The 24,407-nt window shown below is 62.0% G+C and overlaps 6 protein-coding genes across 6 annotated transcripts; 5 read left to right on the top strand and 1 right to left on the bottom strand.

The window, feature by feature from the left end:
- Positions 1–36: 36 nt before the first annotated feature.
- Positions 37–2,556, bottom strand: PAN0_005c2613 (pre-mRNA-splicing factor CLF1; the record flags this gene model as incomplete). Its single annotated transcript, XM_014801854.1, has 1 exon — positions 37–2,556. One exon carries the CDS (start codon positions 2,554–2,556, stop codon positions 37–39), a length of 2,520 nt encoding a protein of 839 aa, XP_014657340.1.
- Positions 2,557–2,969: 413 nt separating this feature from the next.
- PAN0_005d2612 (uncharacterized protein) lies at positions 2,970–6,278 on the top strand (the record flags this gene model as incomplete). Its single annotated transcript, XM_014801853.1, has 1 exon — positions 2,970–6,278. One exon carries the CDS (start codon positions 2,970–2,972, stop codon positions 6,276–6,278), a length of 3,309 nt encoding a protein of 1,102 aa, XP_014657339.1.
- Positions 6,279–7,041: 763 nt separating this feature from the next.
- On the top strand, positions 7,042–8,016 carry PAN0_005d2611 (uncharacterized protein; the record flags this gene model as incomplete). Its single annotated transcript, XM_014801852.1, has 2 exons — positions 7,042–7,247; positions 7,743–8,016. The coding sequence occupies 2 exons, from the start codon at positions 7,042–7,044 to the stop codon at positions 8,014–8,016; spliced, it is 480 nt and encodes a 159-aa protein (XP_014657338.1).
- A 2,231-nt stretch (positions 8,017–10,247) lies between these two features.
- On the top strand, positions 10,248–11,694 carry PAN0_005d2610 (uncharacterized protein; the record flags this gene model as incomplete). The annotated part of the gene is made up of 4 exons (XM_014801851.1): positions 10,248–10,333; positions 10,437–10,679; positions 11,192–11,314; positions 11,469–11,694. The coding sequence occupies 4 exons, from the start codon at positions 10,248–10,250 to the stop codon at positions 11,692–11,694; spliced, it is 678 nt and encodes a 225-aa protein (XP_014657337.1).
- Positions 11,695–11,835: 141 nt separating this feature from the next.
- PAN0_005d2609 (CAMP-independent regulatory protein pac2 protein) lies at positions 11,836–13,878 on the top strand (the record flags this gene model as incomplete). The annotated part of the gene is made up of 1 exon (XM_014801850.1): positions 11,836–13,878. One exon carries the CDS (start codon positions 11,836–11,838, stop codon positions 13,876–13,878), a length of 2,043 nt encoding a protein of 680 aa, XP_014657336.1.
- Positions 13,879–15,568: 1,690 nt separating this feature from the next.
- On the top strand, positions 15,569–24,039 carry PAN0_005d2608 (uncharacterized protein; the record flags this gene model as incomplete). Its single annotated transcript, XM_014801849.1, has 6 exons — positions 15,569–16,289; positions 16,354–16,613; positions 16,938–18,814; positions 19,495–19,561; positions 19,622–20,022; positions 20,193–24,039. The coding sequence occupies 6 exons, from the start codon at positions 15,569–15,571 to the stop codon at positions 24,037–24,039; spliced, it is 7,173 nt and encodes a 2,390-aa protein (XP_014657335.1).
- Between the last annotated feature and the right edge of the window lie 368 nt (positions 24,040–24,407).

Here is a 24,407-nt window from a genome sequence, read left to right as displayed (position 1 = left end):
CATTTGGCGTGCAATCCAGTGAATGTGTGGACGGGATCAAGCCGAGTCCTCCTCATCATCAGAGGCGTTTTGGGATCGGGCGTCGTCGAGGTCGGCAGGTTCGTGGTCGTGGTTGGATTCGGGACTGGCGATGCCGTTGGTATCGTTTTGAGATTCGGGTTGCTGCTGCTGCTTGGCGGCTTGGGCAGCGCGCCAAGCATGCGCCATCTGAAGCAGTTTGAAGGCGCCCTTGTTCTTGTCTTCGTCGTCGGGAAAGATGAGGTCGTAGTACTCCTCCATGGCGCCCGTGGCGGCGTCCATGTCGCGGCGCTTCTTGACGACGCGCGGAAACTTGGCCTCGACGCGCTCGAGTGTGGCGTCGGTACCGTGTTGTCGCTCGAACGACTTCCATGCCTCGAGCAGCGCCACGCGCTCGTCCTTGAGCTCGCGAGCCTTGAGCGACTCATAGGCGCGTTCAAAGACCGCACGAGCCGCATCGGCCAATGTCTGCCTCCTCTGTGCACGAATCTGCTGCTCCTCGACCGAAAGCTCACGAGGCGCCTTCTCGGCCTCGGCTTCCGCCTCGTCATCGTCATCCTCGTCATCGTCCTCGTCCTCCTCGATCGCAGCAGCTCGATTGACCTTGGACAGCGCATACGAGATCCACACCTTGACGTGGCCGCTCTTTTCGAGCAGACGCTCGTACAGCGCATCGACGCGCTCCCACTCGCGCTCGTCGAACTCGAAATCGATATACGCCTTCCACACGATCTCGGGCATGTCCAGACCGCCACTGAGGCCCTGCTCTGCCGCCTCGGCCTGGCCCACGCCGAGCTCGAACAGCGCGCGTGCGCGGTCGATGTCGAAGAGGTTCTTCTCGAGCTCGGCAAAGCGCACCCACGTCTGCGAGTTGGTGGGATCCCACTCGAGCGCCTTTTCGTAGATCTTGCGTGCGCGGTCGAATTCCTTGAGCGACAGCTCGAGCTCGATGTACGCACTGAAGAGCTTGAGCTTGGGTGCCATGCCGATGGCTGTGCCCATGATCTTGCGTGCGGTGGGGAGGTCGAGCCGTCGCACCTCGAAGCGCGCGTACTGCACCCAGAGCTTGGCGAACGTCAGCTGGCGGTGGGGCACGACGCCGATGGCGGCCTTGTAGACGTCGCGCGCGCGGGCGTAGTCGCGCATCTCGATCTCCTCGAACAGCGCGTAGCGCAGCCACAAGAAGATGTACCGGCGCCAGTCGCGCTTCTCGTGCGAAGTGGGCACCTGTGCAATGGCGCGCTCGTACACCTCGCGTACCCGCTTGGCCGCCTGTTCCAGCTGCTCGTTTGTGCCTCCCGACGCAGCGAGCGCTCGGTAGGCGTCCTCTTCAAGCCGCGAGTAGTCGAACCACGTGTCATAGTCGGGAGTCTGTCCTTGCTGCGCCGCAAGCTCTTCCTCGTACTGGATGCGCCGCTTGCCAATGACCGTGTCCTCGACGCTGCTCATGGTGCCAAACTGCTTCTCGAAGCGCGTGTAACTCGAGTAGATGCCCTCGGACTTGGAGCGCGGCAGCCGCTCGAGTGCATACTTGTAGATCACGCGCGCCCGCTCGTACTCCTTGAGGCGCGTCTCCATCTTGGCAAAGGCGGTGAAGACGCTCTGTGCCTTTTCCATCGCCTCCTCGTCCTCGCCAATGTAGTCGAGCGCCATCTGGAAGACCATGCGCGCCTTCTCGAGATCGCCGCGATCTTCTTCGAACTTGGCCCATCGGATCCACTGCTTGGGTGTCGGGTGGCATGTGACGGCGCGCTCCCAGATGGCGCTTGCGCGGTCGAGCTCGCTGTAGCGAATCTCGAGGTTGATGTATGCATGCCACGCCTTCTCCTCGGGCTCCCACGCCATCCAGCGCTCGAACACTTGGCGTGTGCCCGGGACGTTGCCCAGAAGCTCTTCGAGGTGGACGTACTTGTACCACAGCTGGTCGATGCGCGGGAGGATGCTTACGGCGCGGTCGTAGAGGTTGCGCGCGTGCTGGACGTTACGCATCTTGAGCTCCTGCTCCGTGTAGCGCAGCCACACGGGCAAACTGTGCGGGTCTCGATCAAGCGCACGCTCAAAGACGGAGCGGCATCGGTCCATCTCTCCTTGGCTCGCCTCCCAGACGGCGTACTTGATCCAGCCGTTCATGTTGCCATAGGTGCTGTTGATGCGGTTCTCGAATTCGGTGCGCTTGCGGCCGCGGTACTCTTCGAGCTCCTCATAGTCCTCGATCCTCTGCTTTGGCGCAGCCGCAGGTGCCTCCTGGCGCTCATTGGCTTCGCGCAGGAGCTGCTCGGCAGAGATCTGGATGGGCGCAGGCGCCCTGTTCTTGATGCGGGGAGCAGAGCGCGACATGTTGGATGCGATGCGGCGCAACGGCTCGAGGGACGGTGTTGATGTGGTGGTCGCGGCAGGCGCGCGTGTGGCGGCTGGCTCTTGTGTATGAGCGGAAAGAGGCGCCGCCGATGTGCCTTTGCGATGGAGGTGGAATCGAAAGTCGTTGGTGGAAGAAGCCGAGAGGTTGAACCCTTCCGCTCGAGCCTGCAGCGCAGCCATAAGTCATGCTTACATGTTCACTTCGTTTTTGGCGCGTATTGGATTGTGAGATCTTCCAGCTCACTGCTTGAGCGTGGCTCGAGCGATCAGAAGCAACCGCAGATCGCAGCGAGAAAAAGGCCGCAAAAATCGTCGTCGCCAACCAGGAGAGTTGCACTCTCTCTTCTCGTCATCCATATACCCTCAAGAAACACTCTTCACCATAGCCATAGTCATTGACGCGCTGACTCGCTGTGGAGCCAAGGATATGCTCTGATTGTGCGCCGTCGATGCTTCCAGGTGCTTGCTTGCACAGCACGACGTGACTTCTGTATTTTGGTGGGACCGCACTTCATTTCGGCTGTGGTTAACCTTACTGTCGGTTGCCGCACAACCTAGCCCGCAGACACGGCTGTAGCGCATCACCCGCAATCATGGGTCCCTCAAGACACACGCGCTCGGGCGCGGCTGCCGGCTCGTCTGCTTCGAGCCGAGCTCAAGAATCGCCTTCCGCTTCCGCACTGTCAACAAGAGGCTCCTCCACGAATGGCCTCTCCAAAACACCCACGAGAGCATCTCCGTACACAAGAACTCCCACAAAAGCCTCGTCCAGCCTCAGCGTCGGTCCCAGCACACCGTCGCGCACCAGCTCGCCCATGATGCTGCGCGAGATCTTCTCCATGATCAGTCCCTTCCGAGGCCATAGCCGCGCCAGGAGCTCGGCTGCCTTTGGTGCCGCCGATGCTGATGACGAGGAGGTGGAGGAAGAAGAAGTGCCGGAGGAGGACATGGCCGAGTCGATTGGCGAGGATCACGTTGCTGACGATCGCATGATCGAGGATGCAGAGGAAGGCGTCTCTGCCAAAGCTAACGCGTCCTCGTCTCGCCCTCTCCAGCCCAAGACCCTCGATCTGTCGGTCCCCTCACAAGCGATCCATCGCTCTGCGAGTCCAAGGCCTGCTGGTTCATCGTCAGCACCAACAGGGTCGCTTCCTCTGGCCAATAGCGCGCTCGTTACGCCCGGCCTCCGTCGTCAAGTGATGAATGTGCAGCCAGAGGCTGGACCCGCTACGCCCGGGCCGTCAGCACCGCTTCAAGCTCCTTCCCAGACGAGCCCTGTCTCGCGCAACTACGACCTGCTCGCGCGCTTCTTCGCGGAGAAGCAGCGCGGTGGCCAAGGCGCCCTCACCGAAGTCGAAGTCGAGGGATGCATCAGGCTGATCGAGGAGAGCATGACGCACGGTCGCAACCTCGAGTCCGAGTTTGGCCACGCCTATCCTTCCTCGTACGGCCCCACATACCCGATGATGCAGAGCAGCGGCTTTGCCCCGTCCTCCCGCGCCAGCAGCATCGCACCTCCCGCCATGCCCAGCTCGCAGTCCATGAACTCGCTCTTCCACCCTGGCACGAGCCGGCTCACAGCCTCCTCGAGCGCTTACTCGTTCCTGGCGCCTCGAGCCCCCGCCTCGCAGTCGAACAACATCGGCTCGTCAGCCACTTCGTCTCGTCGCCGGCCCATCTATCTCGGTCCCGGCATGAGCGGACTCTCTCTCAATCGCAGGCGGCCTCTCGCAAACTCGGCTCGAGCGTCGGCGCTTTCCAAGGTGCATGCGCAGGGCTCCTTGACCCGGTCAAGCACCGACCCAAGCCTGACAAGGCACTCGAGAGACGTCGACGACTCGCTGGAAGCCGTAGATCGAGCTGCAGGCCCAGAAGAAGCCAAGCGCCGCCGCACGAATGCCACGAGCGAGGCTACGCCCTCTACGCAAGGCCGCCAGTCTGCTGCAGACCAGGCGGTGCAGTTCGAGTCCGCGTACGAGAGGGAATCGCGTCAGAGTAGCTTGCTCGCCAGAGATCTCGCCTCGTCGTCGCCAGGCACCAGCGCTTCCTCATTGAAAAGGCCGGCTCCTGCTGCGGAAACAGCAGCTCCCATTCCGGCTCGCACGAGCCCACCCAAGGTGCCCACTCGTACCGCAAGCGCGATCCAAGACATCCTCAAGACAACGCCTCCCGTGCGTCCTCCTACCAAGCCCGAGCTGGTCAACCCTTATCAATCAGCGGCACCTTTGCCCGCCAAGGGCAAGCGGGCGGCAGACGATGACGACGCGGCTCCGGTGGCGGTGCGCCGATCCGCGCGCACTTCGATGCTGACGCGTGCCAAGGCGCGAGAGTCGGCACGAGCAGCCGAGAAGAACAGCCCTCCCAAGGAGTCTGTGCTCGACCTCATCGAGCGCACCGCTCCCAAGTTGCCCGCAGCCCGCAAGAAGGCCGACGACGTGAGCACGCAGCCCCAACAAAACGGCAAGGCGCCTGCGGCGGACTCGTCGCCAGCTCCTGCAGCCGCCACCGCGCCCTCGGCGGAAGAGCGCAAGTTGCAAAAGACCGAGGAGGTGCAGCGGCGGCTGGAGGCCCTCACCAAGGCGAAACCCCAGCAGGAGCAGAACGCAGCATCCAAGACCTCGCCTGCCGATGCGACGCAGAAACCTGTCAAGCCGAACGCGGCGCTTGTTCCCCCGCAATATACCTCCACCAAGCCCAAGAAGCCCTCGCCGCTCTCGGCCGCCTTCCGCGCACCGGACTCGCCAAGTTCCGACTCGGAGGCACCGGCTCCTCAGCCCCGCGGTAGCGCCATCCCTCCGCCCAGCTTCAACTTTGGCAGCACCGTGTCTGCCAGTGCGGCTAAGGCGCCTTCGACCGGGTTCTCGTTCAGCGCGCCCAAGCCGGCCGTGCCGGCTACGTCCACGCCGTCGACGGGCTTCTCCTTCTCGGCACCAGCAGCATCGGCAGCGACGTCGGCTAGCGCCTCTACGCCAGCCCCTGCTTCTGCCCCGGCTCCGTCGACCGGATTCAGCTTTACGCCAGCGCCGGCCGTGCCCGTAGCGCAAAAGCCTGCCGCCGCGCCCTCTACCGGGTTCAGCTTCTCGGCCCCTGCGTCCGCGGCGGCCTCTTCGCCCTCAGTTTCCACGACACCGAAGGCTCAGCCCGGCCCATCGAGCAGCACCTCGCCTCGTGCCGAAGTGCTGGCGGAGGACGCGGCGAAGCTGCCCAAGTTCGAGTGGCAAGCGCCAGCGGTCCAGGCATCGGGCGCCGGTGCTGCTGATCGTGCACTGCGCGATGAGATCAAGGCTGTGGCTCAGGCCGCACTGCCCACGTTCGATTTCATCTACGAGATCGAGACGCCGCGCGAGAAGTCGCAGCCAGCTCCCGCCGACACGAAATCAGCACCCTCCTCGACATCGGCACCGAGCGGAGGATTCAGTTTTTCGCCCACCTCCTCAACAGCATCCGTGACGCCTGCAGCGCCTGCTGCTTCGACCGCGGATTCCACGGCCGAGTCGAATGAGGACGGTGGCTCGGGCGATCCGAGCAAGACGCAGTCTTCGGGCCTGCTGGGCGAGGGCGAGGGCGAAGAGGGCGAGCAGACGCTCTTCGAGGTGCGCGCCAAGTTCTGGAAGCTCGACGCGGAGACCAAGAGCTGGAAGGATCTGGGCGTGTGCATCACCAAGCTCAAGCACAGTGCCGAGACGGGCAAGCACCGGCTCTTGGCGAGGAACGAGGCCAACGGCAAGGTCGCCGTCAACTTTATGACGTACAAGGGGCTCAAGACGACGCAGGACAAGACGGTCAATGCGTTCCTCGGCTTCGACGGCAAGACGCCAACGCAGTACAGGATGAAGATCAAGACGGAGGATCAGGCGAGCGAGTTCAAGCAGAAGCTCGAGGCCGCCGCGGCCAAGGCATGAGGCCCATGGATCGAGCAATGGAGCCAGCGGTCAAACGTCGTTTGTGCGTTTGTAGTCTGTGTGTGATGAGCAGCATTCCCCCTCCCTCTCCCCTTCCCTCTTCCCTTCCCTCTCCCCTTCCCTCTCTCCCTTACATGCCCCTATTATTTGATTGATCAGTCTCTTTTCCTCCGTGGCTGGTTGATTGAAGAAGGAGGCTAGATCGAGACCCCGCTCTTCGGAGTGGGGCTGCGCGAAACTAGGATTTAGGTCAAGAATCTCTTTTTGCTTCCATGGGACTTGACCCATTGAACGTTTCACACATTCCTTCTCTTCTTCTCTCTTTTCCTTTTTGGCAGGAAATGCAACTTGTCCTATCAGCAGGTTGATGTGACAGGGCGTGGTGAGTACGGCTTCGATTCGACGCTTCAGTGGCGATAGCTTGAGAAGATGGACAGATCAGTGGCGAGCCAGGCTGGCTTCTCGTTCAAGCTTATCGGTGCAGCCGTTCAAGGAAGGTTGGGGTGGTGTCGACACACGTCAGCACGCCCTCGTACCCCCCTTGACGTTGTCGAATGCCTCAACGGAAGCCCATACAGTCTGACGGGCCCATACATCCTCTGCTTGAGGATGGTGGGTCTTGCTCGACAAGGCTCAAATCGTCCTAGAGAAACACAAGGCTGGCGTGCACAGCGTAGCGATCCTCGACCGATTTCTCGTCCTCAGACCGGGCGTGTGTTTCCAGCCGCGAAGCACCCTCGCATGTCGATGAGGTTCAGCGTCGATGGCGAGCTCGCGTGCATGCGGGCTGTGGTGGACTTGGGCGGGCGAGATGCTGCCCCTGGGCGGCAATCTCGCCTCCAAGGCCAAACTGCCTTCCGAGAGCACCGAGGAAGCGCAGTGTTCGTCTCCACCGACATCTATCCCCTTTTGCACCTCCGATTCAGTATCGATGGCAAGGGCGTGTGACTTTGGCATGGCCGATGTCCGGTGGGTGTGGCCCGGCCAAGGTGCGGTTGACCGAGGTTGGCCGACGGCAGGATTCCGCATGACGACAGCCGGGCGGTTCGAGCCGATTCGACATCGCAACCACGTGGGCTTCGATTGACCAGCAGCCTCGCAACGGTGTTTGCGCGCAATCCCCGAGTCCGCGACGTTGCAAACAAACACAGCATGCTGGCATCGCATCGATAGCTGTCGGGTCGAGCATCTGTCGCCAACGTAGCATCGGTTTCATCGGCGCCACATATCTATCGGGCGGTAGTTTGCTGTTTCCACCACCAATCCAATCCATCATTTTTTCCGAAAAATTGTCAGCAGCTCGTGCCTCAAATGTGACAGAGTGTCAAAAAGGAGGCGAGAAAAAAGCGAAAAAAAGGACGCAGACCGGTGCAGAGCACTTCAATAAAGTCGGATGTAAATAAGATTAAGCTGCATCTGCATGGCTCGATGGGCGCGGCTGCATCGTTCGGGCATTCCTCGCAGCTCTTGCGTCTCCAAGCTCGCCGTCCATCTCTTCTCCGGCGCACAGGATGCTGTAACCCAACTGCATAGCACCGGTCAAACCGCATCCATGCCATTTCGGCTGACATCCTTCCCGCCGCCCGAACACGCCGATCGAAGATGGCGACTCGCTGTCTTAGGCAGTCCCGCGGGCGCCAGTACCGTCAAGTGTGAGACCTTCTTCCGCGTTGCGCTGGATTATCAGCCCCTACCGTCGTTCCTGCACAGCACGGGCGTCAGCAGAAGTGCGTCTTGACAAGCTCAGAGGCACGAGGCTATGTCGGAGCGAAATGCCGAAAGCCAGCGCTAAAGAAGTGCCAGAGTGAAGCGGAGGGGGATAGCGCGAGCGATTCGGAATCCGACGCACTGGAGCGGAGGTAGCGATCCAGGGTCCCGCACCCAGGCTTCGAGGGAAGAAGAGCCGGATGCAATTTTGAAGGCTGGACTTGACGGAGCGCGATCTCGCCAAACACGCAAAAGCCCCTCGGGTTCAGCTTGCAGCGTGCCGCGTGCAGCTCAAGCGAGCGTGCAGCCAAATTAGGCCCGGCTGCAGCTCGTCTGCCCGGCCGCAGCCCTGAGCAACAAAGATTTTGATTTCGCCCCAACACCCGGCTCGCGGGTGCGCACGCGTGGGACCAAGCCACCAGAGACGGTCGCGTATCGTAGTGATAGTACGAAGCATGGGCAGGGAGGGTTCGACCATCAAGCATCAGCAAGGACGGCGGGGTAACCAAGCGAACCAAAACAAAGCTTACGTTAGAAGCACGATGATGCGATTGATATCAACAAAACGCACGGTCGTCGCAGCACTTGGAACCGGGCAATGCTACCGTGTACCATTGCATGTCGGTCACCATGCTGCAGGAGGCCTCGGTCGCATCACCCGGGCCCGGATCGCAATGGAGAGCATGGACGACCGAAGCGCCCAAAATTCAAGGCCCACCGATCGCCGCCTGCAGGGGCTTGCAGGGCAGGAGCATGATGAGCCTAAACCAAATTTACAAAATGACCGTCGAAGGCTGCGGGCAGGCATACCCAAGGTTGAAGAATTGTGGTAGACTCACAAGGAACCGGAACGCTGAGAAAGAGAGAGAAAAAAAAGGGGGAAAAAAGGGAAATGAGGACGACACTGCTCGGGTGCCTCGATAGGCTCCGGCTCGGATCGAGCTGTCCGGAGCGCGCGCTGTCAATCGTCGAGGCCAAGCCGGAGTGTACCCGGAGTGTACCCTTGCTTTTCGTCCGTGAGGGACGCGTGTCTGGCGCGGCGTCAAGCGGCTGCCACCCAGATCGAATGTTTGAGTCAACAGCCGAGCCTTCGATCCTGACGTGCAGATGTCGTCCAACCGCAGAGCCGCTCACTTTAGGCTTTTGGGCGTTTGGTCGGTGTCCCACCACCTTCTTTGAGCTCGCACCGGAGCTCGTGCTCATTCCTCGCCCGCCTTGCTCGCCCGCTCGCACTGCCCAAAGAGTCTCCACAGACGACCTCCACTGCGAGTCTTAATTGTGCATCGCAAAGCCGTCCTGGGTGTGCAAGAGCGATCGGATGAGAGTCTCTCTCCATCAACAGGTGCATGCCGGATGCAGCTCCGTCTTTTTTTTGGCGCTCGGAGCCCGTAAGCAAAAACCTTGTCTTTGTCCTCGTGCTTTCACGACGTTCCGAGCGGTTCCTCGCTTCCCCAGATTGCCGTCCGCGCACGGGTGCATCCACGATCGCCGGCGAGTGAGCCGGACGAGGAATGCAGACAGCATGAGACGGCATGCACCACCGACCGACCGAGTCACTGCTGCGGTTCCGGCTCCACGCGCCCTTCCTCCTGCTGCGACCCTGGCTCGACCTGAAAGAGATCAAGTAGCAAGAGCAGTGGTGCGTGATGCGGAATCGAGATCGAGCAATGTTGTACTGCAACGGTCGGACGCGGTCAGAACAATGGTTGGGCGGAGCTCGGATGGGGTTGCCTACTCCGCGTGCCACAGGAGAGAGGGAGAGGGAGAGGGAGAAGGAGGGAGAGAGAGAGCCTTACTCAGTTGGCAATATTGATCCGGGAGGGCTTGGCTGAACTGCCGATCGGAGTGTGCATTGGGTCCGAATCGGCCAGCACCGACTCCACCACATCACCCATCGACTCGCTGGCCACAGTCTAGCCTTTGGGGATTCGAACGCTCGGTCCAACGGGTCCAAAATTTGGTGGGGCCGGTCAAGATAGATTGATTGCCAATGGCATCGAGGCATCGGCAAGCCACACCGTGTGTACAGAGTGAAGGACAATGGGAGTGCTCGGTGTGATTCCCGCCCGAGGCTCCCGTTGGTGATAGATTGGAAAATTATAACCAGGTTGACTCAATTTTATTTAATGTGACACTTCCTCTGCTCGGGTGGACAGCGGCTGAGGTTGACACAGATGGAGCGCGGCAGCTCTGATGGGCCTCGTCGCTTAGCTCAAGCATGCATGGCGAACAAAAAAGGGACAAAGCGAACCTGCGATCACAATGAAAGGGGTCCTGCAGAAGGTGCCGAAGAATAAGAGAAGAGGAAATACAAGACTCGACCCTTCGGATCGCAGCAAGGTCCCCAGGTCAAAGAAAGGAGGAGCTGCAAACCGGGGATCGAACGCCGGGCAAACTGTGCCAGCGCAGTAAACCCATCACCATTGCTGTGCACATACTGTTCTACTGTAGTCGCGCATCTGGCACCGACCCTGCTTTACTGTATCGAAGCCAGGCGGAAAACCTTGTTGGCCTCGCTTGGCGTTGCGCGCGGCTTCGCTTCGACGCGATCGTGGCTTCAAGCAAGGGCGCAGGCAACGCTCGATCGGTCCGCTGCAAGATGCTTGTCAGTCGCCATACGCGACCTGTGCTCCCCCACGTTCCTCGGCCTGTTGGGCCTGGAGAGCGCGAAGCTCTAAAACTTGAACTCAAAGGGTGTGCGCTTGCTGTTGAATTGGCACATGCTCGCTTGGCCACGGCTGGCAATCGCGGCTTCTGTAGCCGCTCTCGGGTCCTATCGACACGACCTTCAGCATCGACATCCAGGTCTTCAACTTTTAGCGAGACCGGATTTTCCGCCCAGCCAAGTCATCAAAAACTCTGTTTATTTTATTTTTTTCCTTCTTTTCTTTTTTGTTTTCGGCCTGCTAGCCAAGCAAGTCCCTTGATCGCACCCTGAATTCCCCCCAAGTCAGCCACACGTTCTTTGACTGCACGCAGCTTGTCTACGATTTCCAGGCTCGCGCAATCCAAGCTCGCATTTTGGATGCCTGTCTCGATCCTGTGCCTCTGCTCGCCTGCGCGCACTCCACTTCGGCTCGGGCTCTTGCTCGCCTCGCCTCTCCTCCCTCGCCCTAAAGTCGAGTTTAACTCTCTCTCCCCCTCTCTCCCGCGCGCGCGCGCCTCCTCCACGCTTCCCTCCTACACTCTTCCGGCGCCCTTCAAAGACGCAAGACGGTGGTAGTGCTGTCGCCACAACAGGAACAGCAATCAGCGCTCCCAAGCCTGTCTGCGGCGACTGCTCAGACGCGCACTTCCGACCGAACCCTGCCCGCCAAGCCATATCCAAGGTGGATTCTCCCCTCCTGGCCAACGCTCCCACCATCCTCCTTCCTTTCCTCACCCTCCATCCCGGCCCACCGCCACACATCACCATCCTCCCATCATCCCAAGGCGACGTTGCTTCGCTCATACTTTCACCGTCGTCACCCTTGGCTACGACAGCATTCTTCTTCGCGCCCCCGCCTTCTCCGCTCGCTACCAACAGCGTGCTTCCGTGTCGCCGGATCGACCTGCCCGCGACGATCCCGAACCATCGCACGCCTGCTCTCGCCTCAGCTCAAAAATCCTGGCCGCAGTCGTACCTAATCCTTCCATCGTCAAGGTCTCGTCCTACGAGATCCCGCTCACCGACTCCATCACGGCACCGTCGTTACGAATCCGCAACTAGGCTCCATTCAGCCGCCCTGTCTCGACCTAGCTGCCTTCCAGCTCCTCTGATTCTTATCGCTTCAGCGCCGTCGTCTTGCTCTCGCGACCTTGGCTCCCTCGACCCAGCCCGGCCCGATCCTCCGCGCCGCCTCTGCGCACCATGCCGAACAACTACCCCAACGCGCCGCATCCGCACGACCGCTATGCGTATCAATTCGAAGGCAATAGCGTGCATTCGTACTCGCACCGCCATGTGCCCATGAGGCCCGACTTTGCGCGCTCGCAAACCGTGCCCAGAGCACCCATGCCCGGCCCTCCCCATGGCCCCATGTATCCCGACCATGAGCCGGTTGAGCGCAGCTATCCGTCGCACCACGCGCCTCATCCCACCTACACACGACATCACCACTCGTACTACGACGAGCGCGGCCCTCTGCCTCCGCCGCCGCTCCATCATCGTCACGCTCCCACTGACGATCACTACTACGCATACGAGCGTCGATCGCCCACCTTGTCGAGTGCACCCCATCACCATACCCCCTACGGCTACGGCTACCCTGGCCATGCGCACCGTCCCGCTCATCCATCCGCGCGCCCATCGCTCCATCCGCATCACGGCTCCTTCTCTTCCGCCGGCTCGCCAACTTCGTCCTCGCTCCATGGCATGCGCGGCTCCATCGCGCACTCGCCCAACATGCCCACCGGCTCGCACCAGCAGCCCACCTATCGCGGCCACATCAAGACCACAAAAGACGCCATCCTGCTGCTTGCTGCGTGTGATCTTGTCGCCGACGCCGGCGCTCCCGGCATCCCGCCGCCGCGCCGCGTGACGCGACGTCTGCTCGACTCGGAGCGCGCCGACCTCATCTGCTCTGGCAGCATCTTTGTCTGGGACGAGAAGGAGGCCGGCATGCGCCGCTGGACCGATGGCAAGTGCTGGTCCGCCAGCCGTGTGAGCGGATGCTTCCTCACCTATCGCGAACTCGAGGCACGCAAGAAGCCCTCGTCGTCCATCACGGGTGGTCCCACGTCGAACCTCTACAAGGCCGAGGGGCTCATCAAGCAGTCGTTCAGCATGACCACCACCTCGGGCCGCAAGCTGCACGTCATCTCGTACTACACCAAGCGAGACGTGCGCGAGGGTCTGCTGCGTCGCGTCAGCGAGGATCCGCGGTTCGTCGGTGAAAACGGCGGAGAATGGGGTCTCGAGGTGGACGAGGCCGAATACCCCGATCCGATCAGCCGTGCAGGCGACCTCCCAGCTGGCCTCCACCCCGACGAGCTCGAAGGCTCTCAATCGCCTCCGGGACCCGCACACGCCGAGCTCGCCGACGTCCGAACAACACGAGGCGAGGCTAAGGCCCACGGCAAGGACGCGGTCTACGCCGAACGCAAAAGGAATTCGAGCCCAAGGTCGGCGGCGGTGGGCACGCACGCGTCGTTGGACCGCAGCCGCGCTCTGCCCGTGTCGCGAGAGGCGCGCAATGCGTTGCCGCAGCAGCACGAGAGCGCCGCAAGGCAGAACGTCGCCGGACGTGACGCCGACAGCCACGCCACTCCGTACGGGCGTGTCAAGAGCGAGCCAAACGAGAAGCTCTCGTATCCGGCCGAGGTCACGCCGCTGCACGAGGCGCGCGGCTTGCTGCCCATTCGACCCATCCCCGTTGACTCGAAGCTCGCCTTGCTGCCGCTGCGTCGCGACAGCCACGACTCGGCGCCGGACGCACCGCCGCACCATGCGCACGATGCCGGCCATCTCTACGGTCGCAAGCGCTCCTACCAGGACTTCCGCGGCGCGTCGCGCTATGATGAAGCCCAGACGGCCGAGGCGGGTGCGGGCCGACCGATCCGTCCGCGGCTGCAGCGCATGCGAAGCTCGAGCATGAGCCACAGCCAGGGCTCGGCGCAGGACGTGCTGGCGCCCATCCGAGCGCTCGGACGCGTCAACTCGGACGACGAAGGCGTTTCGAAGCTGCGATCCACGCACACCGGCACCCCCGGTTTCAAGGAGCAGCATGATTCGGCGGTGGGTGCGCTGCTGAGCCTGCGCAGCGGGAGTGGATCGAGCGACGACTCGTGTCCCTCGAAGCTGTCGCCCGCCACCACGGCTCCCAGCAGCGCCGATGCCGACGAGGCGAACGCCAAGCCCGCCTTCTCGAGAATAGACCGCGCCGCGCTCGACCGCTTCAGCGTGCGCATCTGATGTTATCTGCCGACTATACTCGATATCCCCCCCCCCCCCCCTGTCTCTCTGTCTTGATGCCCGCACTATGTTTTGTAGGACCCGTTTCGATCCGTCTTGTCTGTACACTGTAATCTTTCCCCGTCGGCAATGGCTCGCATATACTGCCATCTTGGCCGACGTCTAGTCTCGCTTCGCTACCCCTTGGCCTCTTATACGCACACACACTTCCCCGGTAGCCCTCTCGCTCTCTCTTGATTGTTGTTTCCCCCATGTCACCGCAGCGCTAATGACTCTTGCATACACGAACTCGGAATCAAGCCTCTGCATTTCTCGAATCTATTTCTATCATGGCAGCTATGTGTGCGCGAGCCGGCGATCAGCGATGCCTCGAACTGATCGGCAGCGGCGTTACGATAGGGTCCGACGATACGGATCCGAGTCAGGGCGGAGAAGGGTGTGCACGTGAACGATGTGGGTGGGGGATCGGCAGGTCCGCGAATGGCCATCTCTGGTAAGCGCGGTCTCGCGCAGGCAGGACCCTGGATGCAGACCGAATCGCCGACTCGCGAGGCCACCACCACGGCGCTTGCAGAGGAGCACGCTGAGGTCAGCAAAGGCATTCAAAGAGACCATGATCGACAAGGCGGAGAATAGGCTTGACATGCGGCACCCCTGTTTCGGGCGTCGTTCGCCCAAAGCTCCGCGGTCTCCGCACGAGAAGAATTGCGAGAGGGTCGCGGTGGAATCGCGGTTAAGAGGCCTCTGAGATTGATCGGGACGCGAATCGCTTGGCATCTTGCGGTTTGGAAGGCTCCGTCGGGCCGGACTGAGAAAGCGCGAGCGAAACCTTGTTGCGCGCGCTTACGACGCAGGATGAACGCATGGCCGAGCGCGGGCACACCCTGCAATTCCCACGCCCTGAAAATCCCAACAACCAAGCCCGAAATGGCCAACCGCCCTCTCCATTGTATGCATGGTTGGCAAACTTTAAACAAAACTGCCCGCCGTGGATTGGAAGCCCCTTGCACCGCAAAACTTCCCCGCTGCAAGAGTGCCGTTGCCAGCAAGTCTTGATTTGGCGTGCTTTGCGGTCCGAACTCGTAGGTTTGTCTTGCAAAGTGCGAGGTGCGAGTTCAAGCTTTCAACGCTCCCGAATCGGGCCGACCGAACGAGGGTAACGAGGGCAGGCGCGGCAGAAGTCACCAATGGCAAGGGACGCAGGAGCGGGTTGCGCGATTCTCACGATGTCGGGCGAAATTTTGTGGCTGCAAAACGCAGGTATCGCCATGAAAAATCCCATGACGCTGTATGCGCCGGCGGCGGTTGCAACGCCTCTGCAGCGACAGCCGCCTCCATTGACTCGGTGCAATTGTTCTGCAAAGCGTTGCTGGTGATGTTGCCGCTCGATCCCCTGCTGTGGGCCCACGCGCTTCCATTTCGGGATTACAATCTCATTGTGGCGATTCAGAGATGAAGGAGCCGTGTTGCCGTGCGGCATGGCGCCGGCCACGGCTAAGGGTGCTTGGGGCTCGCTTGGAGAGACGCGGAGATGGGCCGACAGCAAAAAGGGTCTGAGCGTACTTACGCGAGACAAACTGCCCCCCGCAACGCTCGAGCCTGTCTTCACCAGTGACAGCGGGTCTCCACACGATCACGTCACGAGCGTGTGAGTGAAAGCCACTCACTTTCGCGTCACAGCACCGCCGAAATGACGGTCGGAACGACAAACGCGGCGAGGAGAGAGGAGCGAGGAGCTTCCCCGTGCGCCACTTTACGACTTTGCTGGCTGCTGGCTCGCGCTTTTTGGCTTTCGTTTTCGGTTTCGCTTTCAACCTCCGAAGCGGCCGAAGCGCTTGCTGGCCAGGCCCTCCCTGCGTCCATCGTGCAATTACAGCAGCAATTTAGGCTGGGACGAAGGTCGGGCGGACTTTGTCACCGCGCTGGCTGGCTGCCTGACTGGCGGGCTGGCGGGCTGGCGGGCTGGCTCGGTTGGGTAAGCGGTGCGTTGGGCGTCTTCCGGTGCACATGGCACCTCGGCACCAGCAAAACGCCTCCTTCGATGCAGCCGTGCCTGCAGCGCGCTCGCTCGTTTCGGGTTGCGATGCAAATCTTTCCCAGGCTCGACGTTGAGGCCGCATGCCTCTCAACCAACGCAGGCACGCCAGCCCATCTGCACACTGCATCGCGTTGCGTCCACACACTCGAACCGCCTTGCATCTCGCGACAACCGTTTCGCCACGCCCAAGGCCAACCTTGGGAGCCGCGCTTCTTTCGCATTGGAGCGAGTGCCGATTCGCAGCGCTTCGTCTCTCGTCCGCCTTCCGATGCTCGTGTCTCTGCCCTGCTTCGACCCTGTTGCCAACACACGCTAAACCCGACCGACAGTGGTGGCGTCGAGTTTGCGTGGTCCCACACATACCGGCCTCGGGGTCGGCGGCTTGATCTCGGTAAAATTGCCTAGAGTTGTGGTGCATGCACCTTCCACTGCCCTAGATACCGTACATCTCTACTGCACGGCCCGGGCGTGCAAGCGCATCAATGGAAGCCGCTCCAGCTCGAGCTCGCTTGGCAGTCTCGTAAGGTACCCACGATCTGCACCCTTCATGCTCTCTTTGCCAAGTGTGGCTTGGGCCCCATCGCCGTCCGCCAAAGTCCAGTTCGTCGTCGTCGCCCTCCTCCTCCATCCTTCTTCCGCATCTCTCTCATCCCTGACCGGCTCTTCCAAGTCCCCGACGCATCAATCGAGGCTTGCCGTGCGTGCGCGTTCGTGTGCACGCCATCTTTGTGCAGCAACACACGTGGTCAAGCGCTTCTTTGACTGGCTGGCACCCGTCCCACGCCTTCGGATCCTGAGCAGCTAACTTACCGCCCCTCCCGCCAATCCGCAAGCGCCCCTCGCCCAGCCTTGTGCTGCCTGCATTCGCTGCCGAATCCGAGCTGCTGGGTCGTGCCTCTTAACCGTCGCCCAACTGACTCCTCTGCTCGCGGTTCCCTCCCCCTCACCCTTTCTCCTTCTCGACTTAACCCGAACCGCCCTTCCCTTCAACTGTTCACTCCCCTTTGGATGCTGCCTTGAGCTCCAAGCAACGTCTGTATCGTCATCATCATCTTCAGCATCCGCTCGACGAACCATGGCGGCAGCTCAGCGCGGTCGCTACTACATGGCGCCGCACACTCCGCAGGCTCACAAGGCGGAAGCCATGTACCGTCAGGCTTCGGGCGAGTACAGCTTTGACTCGGTCCGATACGCTTCCAACGCGAGCCAGCCCAGCCTCTCGCACAGCATCGCCACGTATCCCGAATCGACTCCTTCGTCGGTCTGCCGGCCGGAGTTCGGCGACTATCCGCACGACATGGCGCACAGCGACTGCGGAGCTAGCTTCATCTCCGAGGTCCCACCTTCGCTCGACGACAATTCCGACATCGATGAGGCTCGCTCCACCAACAGCTCCAAGCCCACCTTGATCAAGTTTGTCGAGCCCGTCGTGCAGCGCGACCACCACACTGGCCAGCAGCGTCTGACGGGCATGAAGAAGAAGATGCAGAAGAAGAAGTCCGCGCAGGCGCTCCAGTCGGATGCAGACCTCAGCGTCCACCACTTACCCATCCTTGGCTTTGACGACGGCCTTTCTAGGCACCCATCCGAGCAGGGCATGTTGAAGGATGCGATGCACTTCCCCAGCGTGCCTCCTCGAGACGGCCGCATCGCGCCCAAGCACGAGCAGTGGAACGTCGACACGATCGACATTGCGCTCGACGATCTCGTGCTCGAAAAAGGCAAGACCCGATCGATGCTCGTATCGCCAAGCTCGTCCGTCGATACAGCCGTGGTCTCGACGGCTTCCGACCTGCGCGCCAAGGCCGCAGCCATGAGGGCGTCTGCCTCGGTGCTCGATGAAGCCAGGCAGGATGACCTGCAGTACAGGGCCCAGCCACGTGCGCGTACGCTGAGCAACGCTCCGCGATCTCCGCGTCGTCTGCCTGCAGACATGCCACCCTTGCCGCCACTGCCTTCGGGCCTGGTTCAATCTGCCAGCGGCAACGTTTTGGCTGGCTTGCAAACGGCGGCCGAGCATCCTCTTTCGACACCCGACATCCCCAGCTCTCCTGCCAGGAGCGTGGCCAGCGGCGCTGCCTTTGCTCCTCGCAGCAGCGTCAGCAGCCAGCTTCGATCCGCCCAGTACAGCCCCGACGAGGAGAATGTATTTGCCTTTTCTCCGCCCAGCCTGTCCGGGCACGGCGAGGAGGCGACGCCTACGTGTGCAGAGCTTCCAGCTGCACGGGGCATGGCCAACCGGCTCGGCTCGATGGCCTCGTCCAACCATAGCAGCCTGAAGGACATGGATCCGCGCGAGGTGATCCAGCGAGCGCGCATGCAGTCAATGAGCTGCGGCCTTGATGCCGAGATCGCCGGCTCGGTTGACCTGGCCGAAGAGTCGTCGAGCATCGACTCGGCGACACGAGGACCATCGGGCGTCCAGGCTGAAGACTTACCGCCTCTGCTGTCGAACCACTATCTGCAGGGCAGCGAGTTCTCGTCCATCGATCAGGCCGAATACGAGCGCCTCCACCGTCTGCCCGAGAGAATGCAGGCCGCTGCTGCTGCTGCCGCGGCCGCGTCGGCAGCGGGTAGCCACCGCCTCTCGCACAAGCACCTGTCCAAGCACAGGAAGGGGGCTGGCGCTCCCTCGGCTGTCAACCACTACGAGCCCATCAGCATCCTGCGCGCTGAGGCCGCCTTCCTCAAGGACGACGTCAAGAAGACGGACAAGGAAAAGAAGAAGAAGCTCTGGCAGACGCCGAGCAGCAGCAGCAGCGTCAGCAGCCGCTCGCACGCCGCTTCGTCGCTCAGCCGCACTGGCATCTACTCTTCCACGTCGGACGTGTCGTCTGTGTCCGATAGCCAGCACCGCCTCAAGTCGTTCAAGTCTTCCATCCGTCTCAAGACGATGAAGTAGAATTGGTTTCCATCACTGCATTTCAGATACCCGCCCTCATCATCCTAGACTCTCCTTCATGTCTGCTTTCTCGCTTCTTGTTGATGCAATTGAGGCGTCTTCGTCCGCGCCGTTTCGACAGGAATCCATGTGCCAGTGATCAATCGACGTCTCCTGTAGCACATAGTTTGGAGGGCACCTTGACTGCTGTGGGGTAAAGACTGGACGGGGCGGCCGACAAGCGAGGATCGGCGGGTCGTGTCGAAAATAGCCCGCCTTCTGGAGCCGAACTGATTTTGGCAGCGTCCGATCGAATCGGGCTTGCCAAGCCGAGAGACCCCAAAATGCACGCCAAAGCAGGTACAGCTCCAAAAAAAACGGCACAGCACAGCGCGGCACCACTTTGCCGGGGAGCAGCAGCGGATGCAATCTCCGGCCACCTCGTTGCTTGGATTTTCTTGCGAAAATGCGCACTGGACAGCGCGGAGGACAGCCGCCTTGGCCCCACCCGCAGCCCGCAGTGACAAATTCGCCAGCGAAATTCACACAGCTCACCGTGTGAGACAGAGAAATAGCCAAAAAGGAGGGGGAAAAAGAAACACGGCCGCTGAACCTCGGCTTGGCTTTGCTCGAGGCGCGGCCCCGTCACTGCTGCCAGGCTGCTGCTGCCCTGCCGCCTACGGCCAGTGCTGCACAGTGCTGCGAGTGCTGCGAGTGCTGCGAGTGCTACCAGCAGGTCTCTCCGTCCCGGTACCGACGAGCCAGTGAGAGCGAGAGTGAGAGAAGCAGTTCGGTGTTCCTTTCGCCGTGCCATTGCTGCCTAGCACTCCTCGTCCTGCTGCAACTCGGATCAAAGTGGAGATCGCTTCGGCCTGCGACCCACCCTCCTTCCGCCTTTCATACATACTCCTGCTGCATCCTGCTCCATTCTGCTCCATTCAGCCTCCATCAACATCACCCCGCCGCCGCCGCCGTTTTCGTTCCGCTGCAGTTCGGCAACGCGCATTCCCGGCCGCACGCTCGAGCCGCGTCCGCTCCGCACCGCCTCACCGAGCGCACACCGGCTTGGCCTTATCGTTTCGGTCCTTCATCTCATCGCAGCTTCAAGGCTTCCATCCCGTTCTGCCCCTTCCTCGCCGCGTCTCTCCCAGCACGACGCCAGCCGGCCCGCGCCGATCCCTGCTCTGCGCTCCGCACCGGCTCGGTCGCCTGCATCCATCGGTCGGTCGATCGTCCCGCAAAGCACCTGCTAGCGCCCGATCATCTCTCACCGCCCCTCCGGCAACTTTGCATCCAGTCGCCAAGCGCGCCTCTCTAGCTGGAGCACTCTCGCACCAACAACTCGCTCCCGATCCACACATGCTCATCTGATCGCCCATCCACCCATCCTCGGAGCCACGTCGAAACGGTCTCGTCTGTAGCCCATCGGATCCCGGCGTCTCCGCATCCAGCCTCCATCCAGCCACAACCACCTGTGCATGCGCGTCGAGGGTCGTGCTCGGCGCCGCCCTTGTCATCCGACAATCTGCACAGCATGTCATCCGGCCCAATGCGCATCACCGACGATGAGCTCAAGCGCGAGGTAGAGGCGCTCAAATCCCACCGCAGGCTCTCCGTCAATAGACCCGTCCTCGATCCGGACCTCCCAGACCTTGCAGCCGCCTACGGCGGAGGTCAGGAGCTCCTCTCGGCCCCATCCCCAGAGCGCGAGAGGCGCGGCTACAGCTTGGTCGACGATGGCGCCGTCCCAATACGAAGCCCTTCCTCCTCTTCCTCCGTCTCGTCTCTGTCGCCCGCCAAGAGCGTCTCCAACGAGCGCGCCCGCTTCACCGCCCGGCGCAGGGGACAGGGCTCCCACCATTCGTCAGGCTCCGAAACAGGTGCGCTTTCGCCCGTCTCGGCTTCCCCGACCAGCGAAGCCTTCGACTCTAGACCCATCGCCACCTCGCCCACCAGCATCGGCCCTTCCAGCCCACAATCGCCCAAGGATCCCAGCCACCTCTTTTGGGTCCCTGCTTCTGTCCATCCGGAAATCTCGCCCTCCGACTTTCGCAACTTTATCAAGGAGCATGCCGCTCGCGCGGTCAGCCAGCACCACGGTGGTGCCGACGCCGAGAGCGACGACACGCTCCCGCCCCTTGCCGTCGGCGACTCGCCCATCGCCCAGAGGCTGGACTCGGTGCGTCGACAGCAACAGCAACAGCAGCAGGGCCACTCGCAGACGAACGACGCCCACGGCGCGCTCCTCGGCCGATCCACCTCGCTTTCACGACGCGGCAGTACTCTGCGCCGTCAGTATCGACCGGAAAACGACACCGACGATGGCGATGACGACAAGACCCCGCGCCCACTGCAGCGCAATCGCAGCGGCCTCTCCCGCGGCACCTACGGCCTTGCGATACCCAACTTGACCATCGACGATCTCCAGAAGCTCGAGGCAGCCGCCGAGGAGGCGAGCCAGACCCAGGACCCCGCCATGCTTCGAAGCGTGTTGCGGCGCACACTCAGCCTCAACACCACCTCCGACCTCGACACTGTCGATGCCGTGCCGGCTCAACCCATCGAAGACCCCGACGCGCCCATCATTGTGCCCAAGCCCGGTCAGATCCTCCGCCGAGCTGCGCGCACCAAGATGCGCAAGGCTTCGGGCGACTCGACGCGCGGAAGTCTCGCCTCGCGCAGGCGCGCGCCTCTGGGCACTCCCGATGCGGATGCAGCCGCCGTCGCCGAGGGCAGTCGTGCCTGGGAGCTTCAGCAAAGCAACTCCGAAGACATGGAGAGGCGGCACAGCGGCCAGTCCGAAGTCTCGTGCGGTGCCGACGACTCGTCGTCCGCTGGCGACAGCTCGTCACGCCCCGTGTCGACCGAGGCGACCGACTCTATCGTCGACGCTTACTCGCGAGACTCGTACCAATCGGACGCCTCGCAGCGCACCAGCGTCACCTCGATGGTCGACAGCTCCGCCTCGGAGACCACCCCGGCCGCTTCCACTGGGCAGCCCGAGCCGCTGAGCGATTCGCCCCCGCACACGCCCACACAGGACTCGTTTGCCACCATGCCTGGCGCCAAAGCGCTCACGGAGGGCGCCCACTTTGGTGCTGCTCCGGCGACAGCGCCCTCATATCAGCAGCAGCCTTCATCCAGGATGCCAGATCCTCATCAGACTCCCCGACCTGATTCCAAGGCGCCCGCGAACAATCAGATCAAGCCGATCCCGGTGTCGCATGTACCGCCGGTGCCTTCGTTCGAAAAGACGACGCCGCAGCAGCAACAGCAGCAGCAGCAGCAGCAGCAGCAGCAGCAGCAGCAAAAGACAAGTCGACCGTCCTCGGCTGGCAGCACCGCCTCGTATGCTTCGAATGCCGCGGCTTCGGATGCCGAGGTGGCTCAGATGCCGCCTCGACCTGCCCCGGCTGCTGCCGGTTCCAAGCCGCAGATCACACCTATCGTCACGGGCCAGCAGCGACCGCCAGCTCAAGCACAAGCGCCTGCTCCGCCCGCTTCGAGCAGCTCCAAGCACAAGGAGAAGGAACGCAAAGGCGCATTCGGTCTCTCGTGGTTTGGTCTCGGCAAGGATGACGAAGATGAGCGCAAGGCGGAGAAGGAATCGCAACGCAAGCGCGAAAAGCACGAGAAGCGCGAGCGTAAGGAACGCGAACGTGAGGAAAAGGAGAAGGAGGAGAGCAGCTCGTCCAGCTTCCTTGGCGCCCTCTTTGGCAAGAAAAAGGGCCACGACGAGGCTGTGCACCAGGCCCCGCCTCGCCCTACCAACGGACAGCTCACGGCCGGCAGCTTGCTGGAGCGCAACGAGATGGGCATGTATGGCAAGAACGGTGCATTCTTCTACGCGCGCTACCCGATCCACATCGAGCGAGCCGTCTACCGCCTCAGCCACATCAAGCTCGCCAACCCGCGCCGTCCGCTGTACGAGCAGGTGCTCATCTCGAACCTCATGTTCTGGTATCTCAGCGTCATCAATCGATCCAACCAGGGGCAGCCCGGCGCCCAGCCTCAACAGGCCGGTCCGGGCCAGAGCAATGTAGTCAACCCGGCCGGCGATCCGAACGGCGACCAAGCTGCTGGCGCGGCGGCGGGAGGTGGCGCTGCCAACGGGTACAATACTGCCTCTGCTGGAGCCCATGCATCCGGCCATGTGGACAACTCGAGCGCCTACGACGGCATCGAGACGTCGTCGAGCAGTGCCGATTCCGAGGACGGCTCAAGCTCGGAAACATGGTCACAGAACAGCGGAGCGGCAGGCAACGGATCTGCGCTCAAGCAGAAGCGCAACGGGCTGGTCAAGCCGAACCGAGCGCCCGGCGGAGCAAATCGAGGTCGATCGGCCGAAACGCCGATGAGGCAGCCAGGATACGGGATGCAGCACCGTCAGATCGACGATGACCTCAAGACCATGGGCTCGCACTCGGGGACCCTGGGTGGACCCACGGGCTTTGTGGTCGGCCAAGTAGTCGACGCCAAGGCGCTCCAGGCCAATACGCCGTATCGGCTGGTGCCGGATTCGCGAAGTGGCGAGAATCTGGGCTACCAAGACCAGGTCCAGTCGGCTACGACGGACTATCTGGGTCTCGGCACGCAGTTTGGGTCGTCCGAGCCGCTGTGGCAGGGCGCCGAGGCGGAGACAGCCGGCTCGCCGCCTCTGCAGGCTCTGCGAAAGACGGGTGGTGCACCGGACGCGGTTCCGTCGGCGGGCAATGCGTCGGCAGAGGTGAAGCGCAGCTCAAGCCCCAACCGGCCGTATCGCTCGGAGGCGGAGAAAGAGCGAGCCTGGCTGGGCATGCGCAATAATACGGGGCGTGCTTCACCCACCGGCTCTGGCCATGGGTATGGCAACATCTCGCAGCAGAGCGCCAACGATGGCCGCGAGGGCTCGGAACGCGCTGTGCACGAGATGCACCCGCAGGGCAGGAGCATGTCTGTCGGCGGAATCGGTGCGATGGGCCGCAGCGGCGATGTTTGGAGCGGTCAGCAAGGCGCGGACCGATCGCGCAAGATGTCGATGGGCCAAATGACGCCGTCGGCATCGAGCCAGGGGCTCACGTCGTCGAGCAGCTCGTCGTCCAGCTCGTCGTTCGGGACGATCGATGAGGGGGCTTTGGGTTACGGCCTGCCGAGCTCGGCAAGCACAGGGGCGGTCCCGAACGGCCACATCAACCTGCCGAGTGCACCGGGCTCGAGCGCCATGCTGGATGCAGCTAGGACGAGTCAATCGCGCAGGAGATAGCTGGGTTTGTTTCTTGGCACTGCACAGGCGAGTGGAATCTCAAAATAGGGACGTTATCCATCGGCTCGCAAATGTGTGTGCTGAGAGAGGTACTGTAAGGGCGAGAGGCACGTGCAGTGTGATACGATCAGATGCAGCGTGATCTTAGGGGCGATGAGGGTGGGGGGCGGGGCTTGAGCTTGATTGGGGCTCGGTTGGGCGAGGCGAGTTGGCGCCACGGGCAAAGCCGATTAGCGATGTGGGCCTCGGTGAGGGCTGGTTGGGTGAAAGGGTTTAGGCTGGGGTTCGGGTCACGGACGACAGGATTGGCGAAAATCGCGCATTTTTTGAAATCCCCCTTTGCCCTCTGGCCATGCTGCGTAGGACGC

This window comes from Moesziomyces antarcticus (genome assembly GCF_000747765.1).
Source record: "Moesziomyces antarcticus DNA, scaffold: scaffold_v10005, strain JCM 10317, whole genome shotgun sequence".
Lineage (NCBI taxonomy): Eukaryota > Fungi > Basidiomycota > Ustilaginomycetes > Ustilaginales > Ustilaginaceae > Moesziomyces > Moesziomyces antarcticus.
This window is presented reverse-complemented; position numbering and strand designations above follow the sequence as displayed.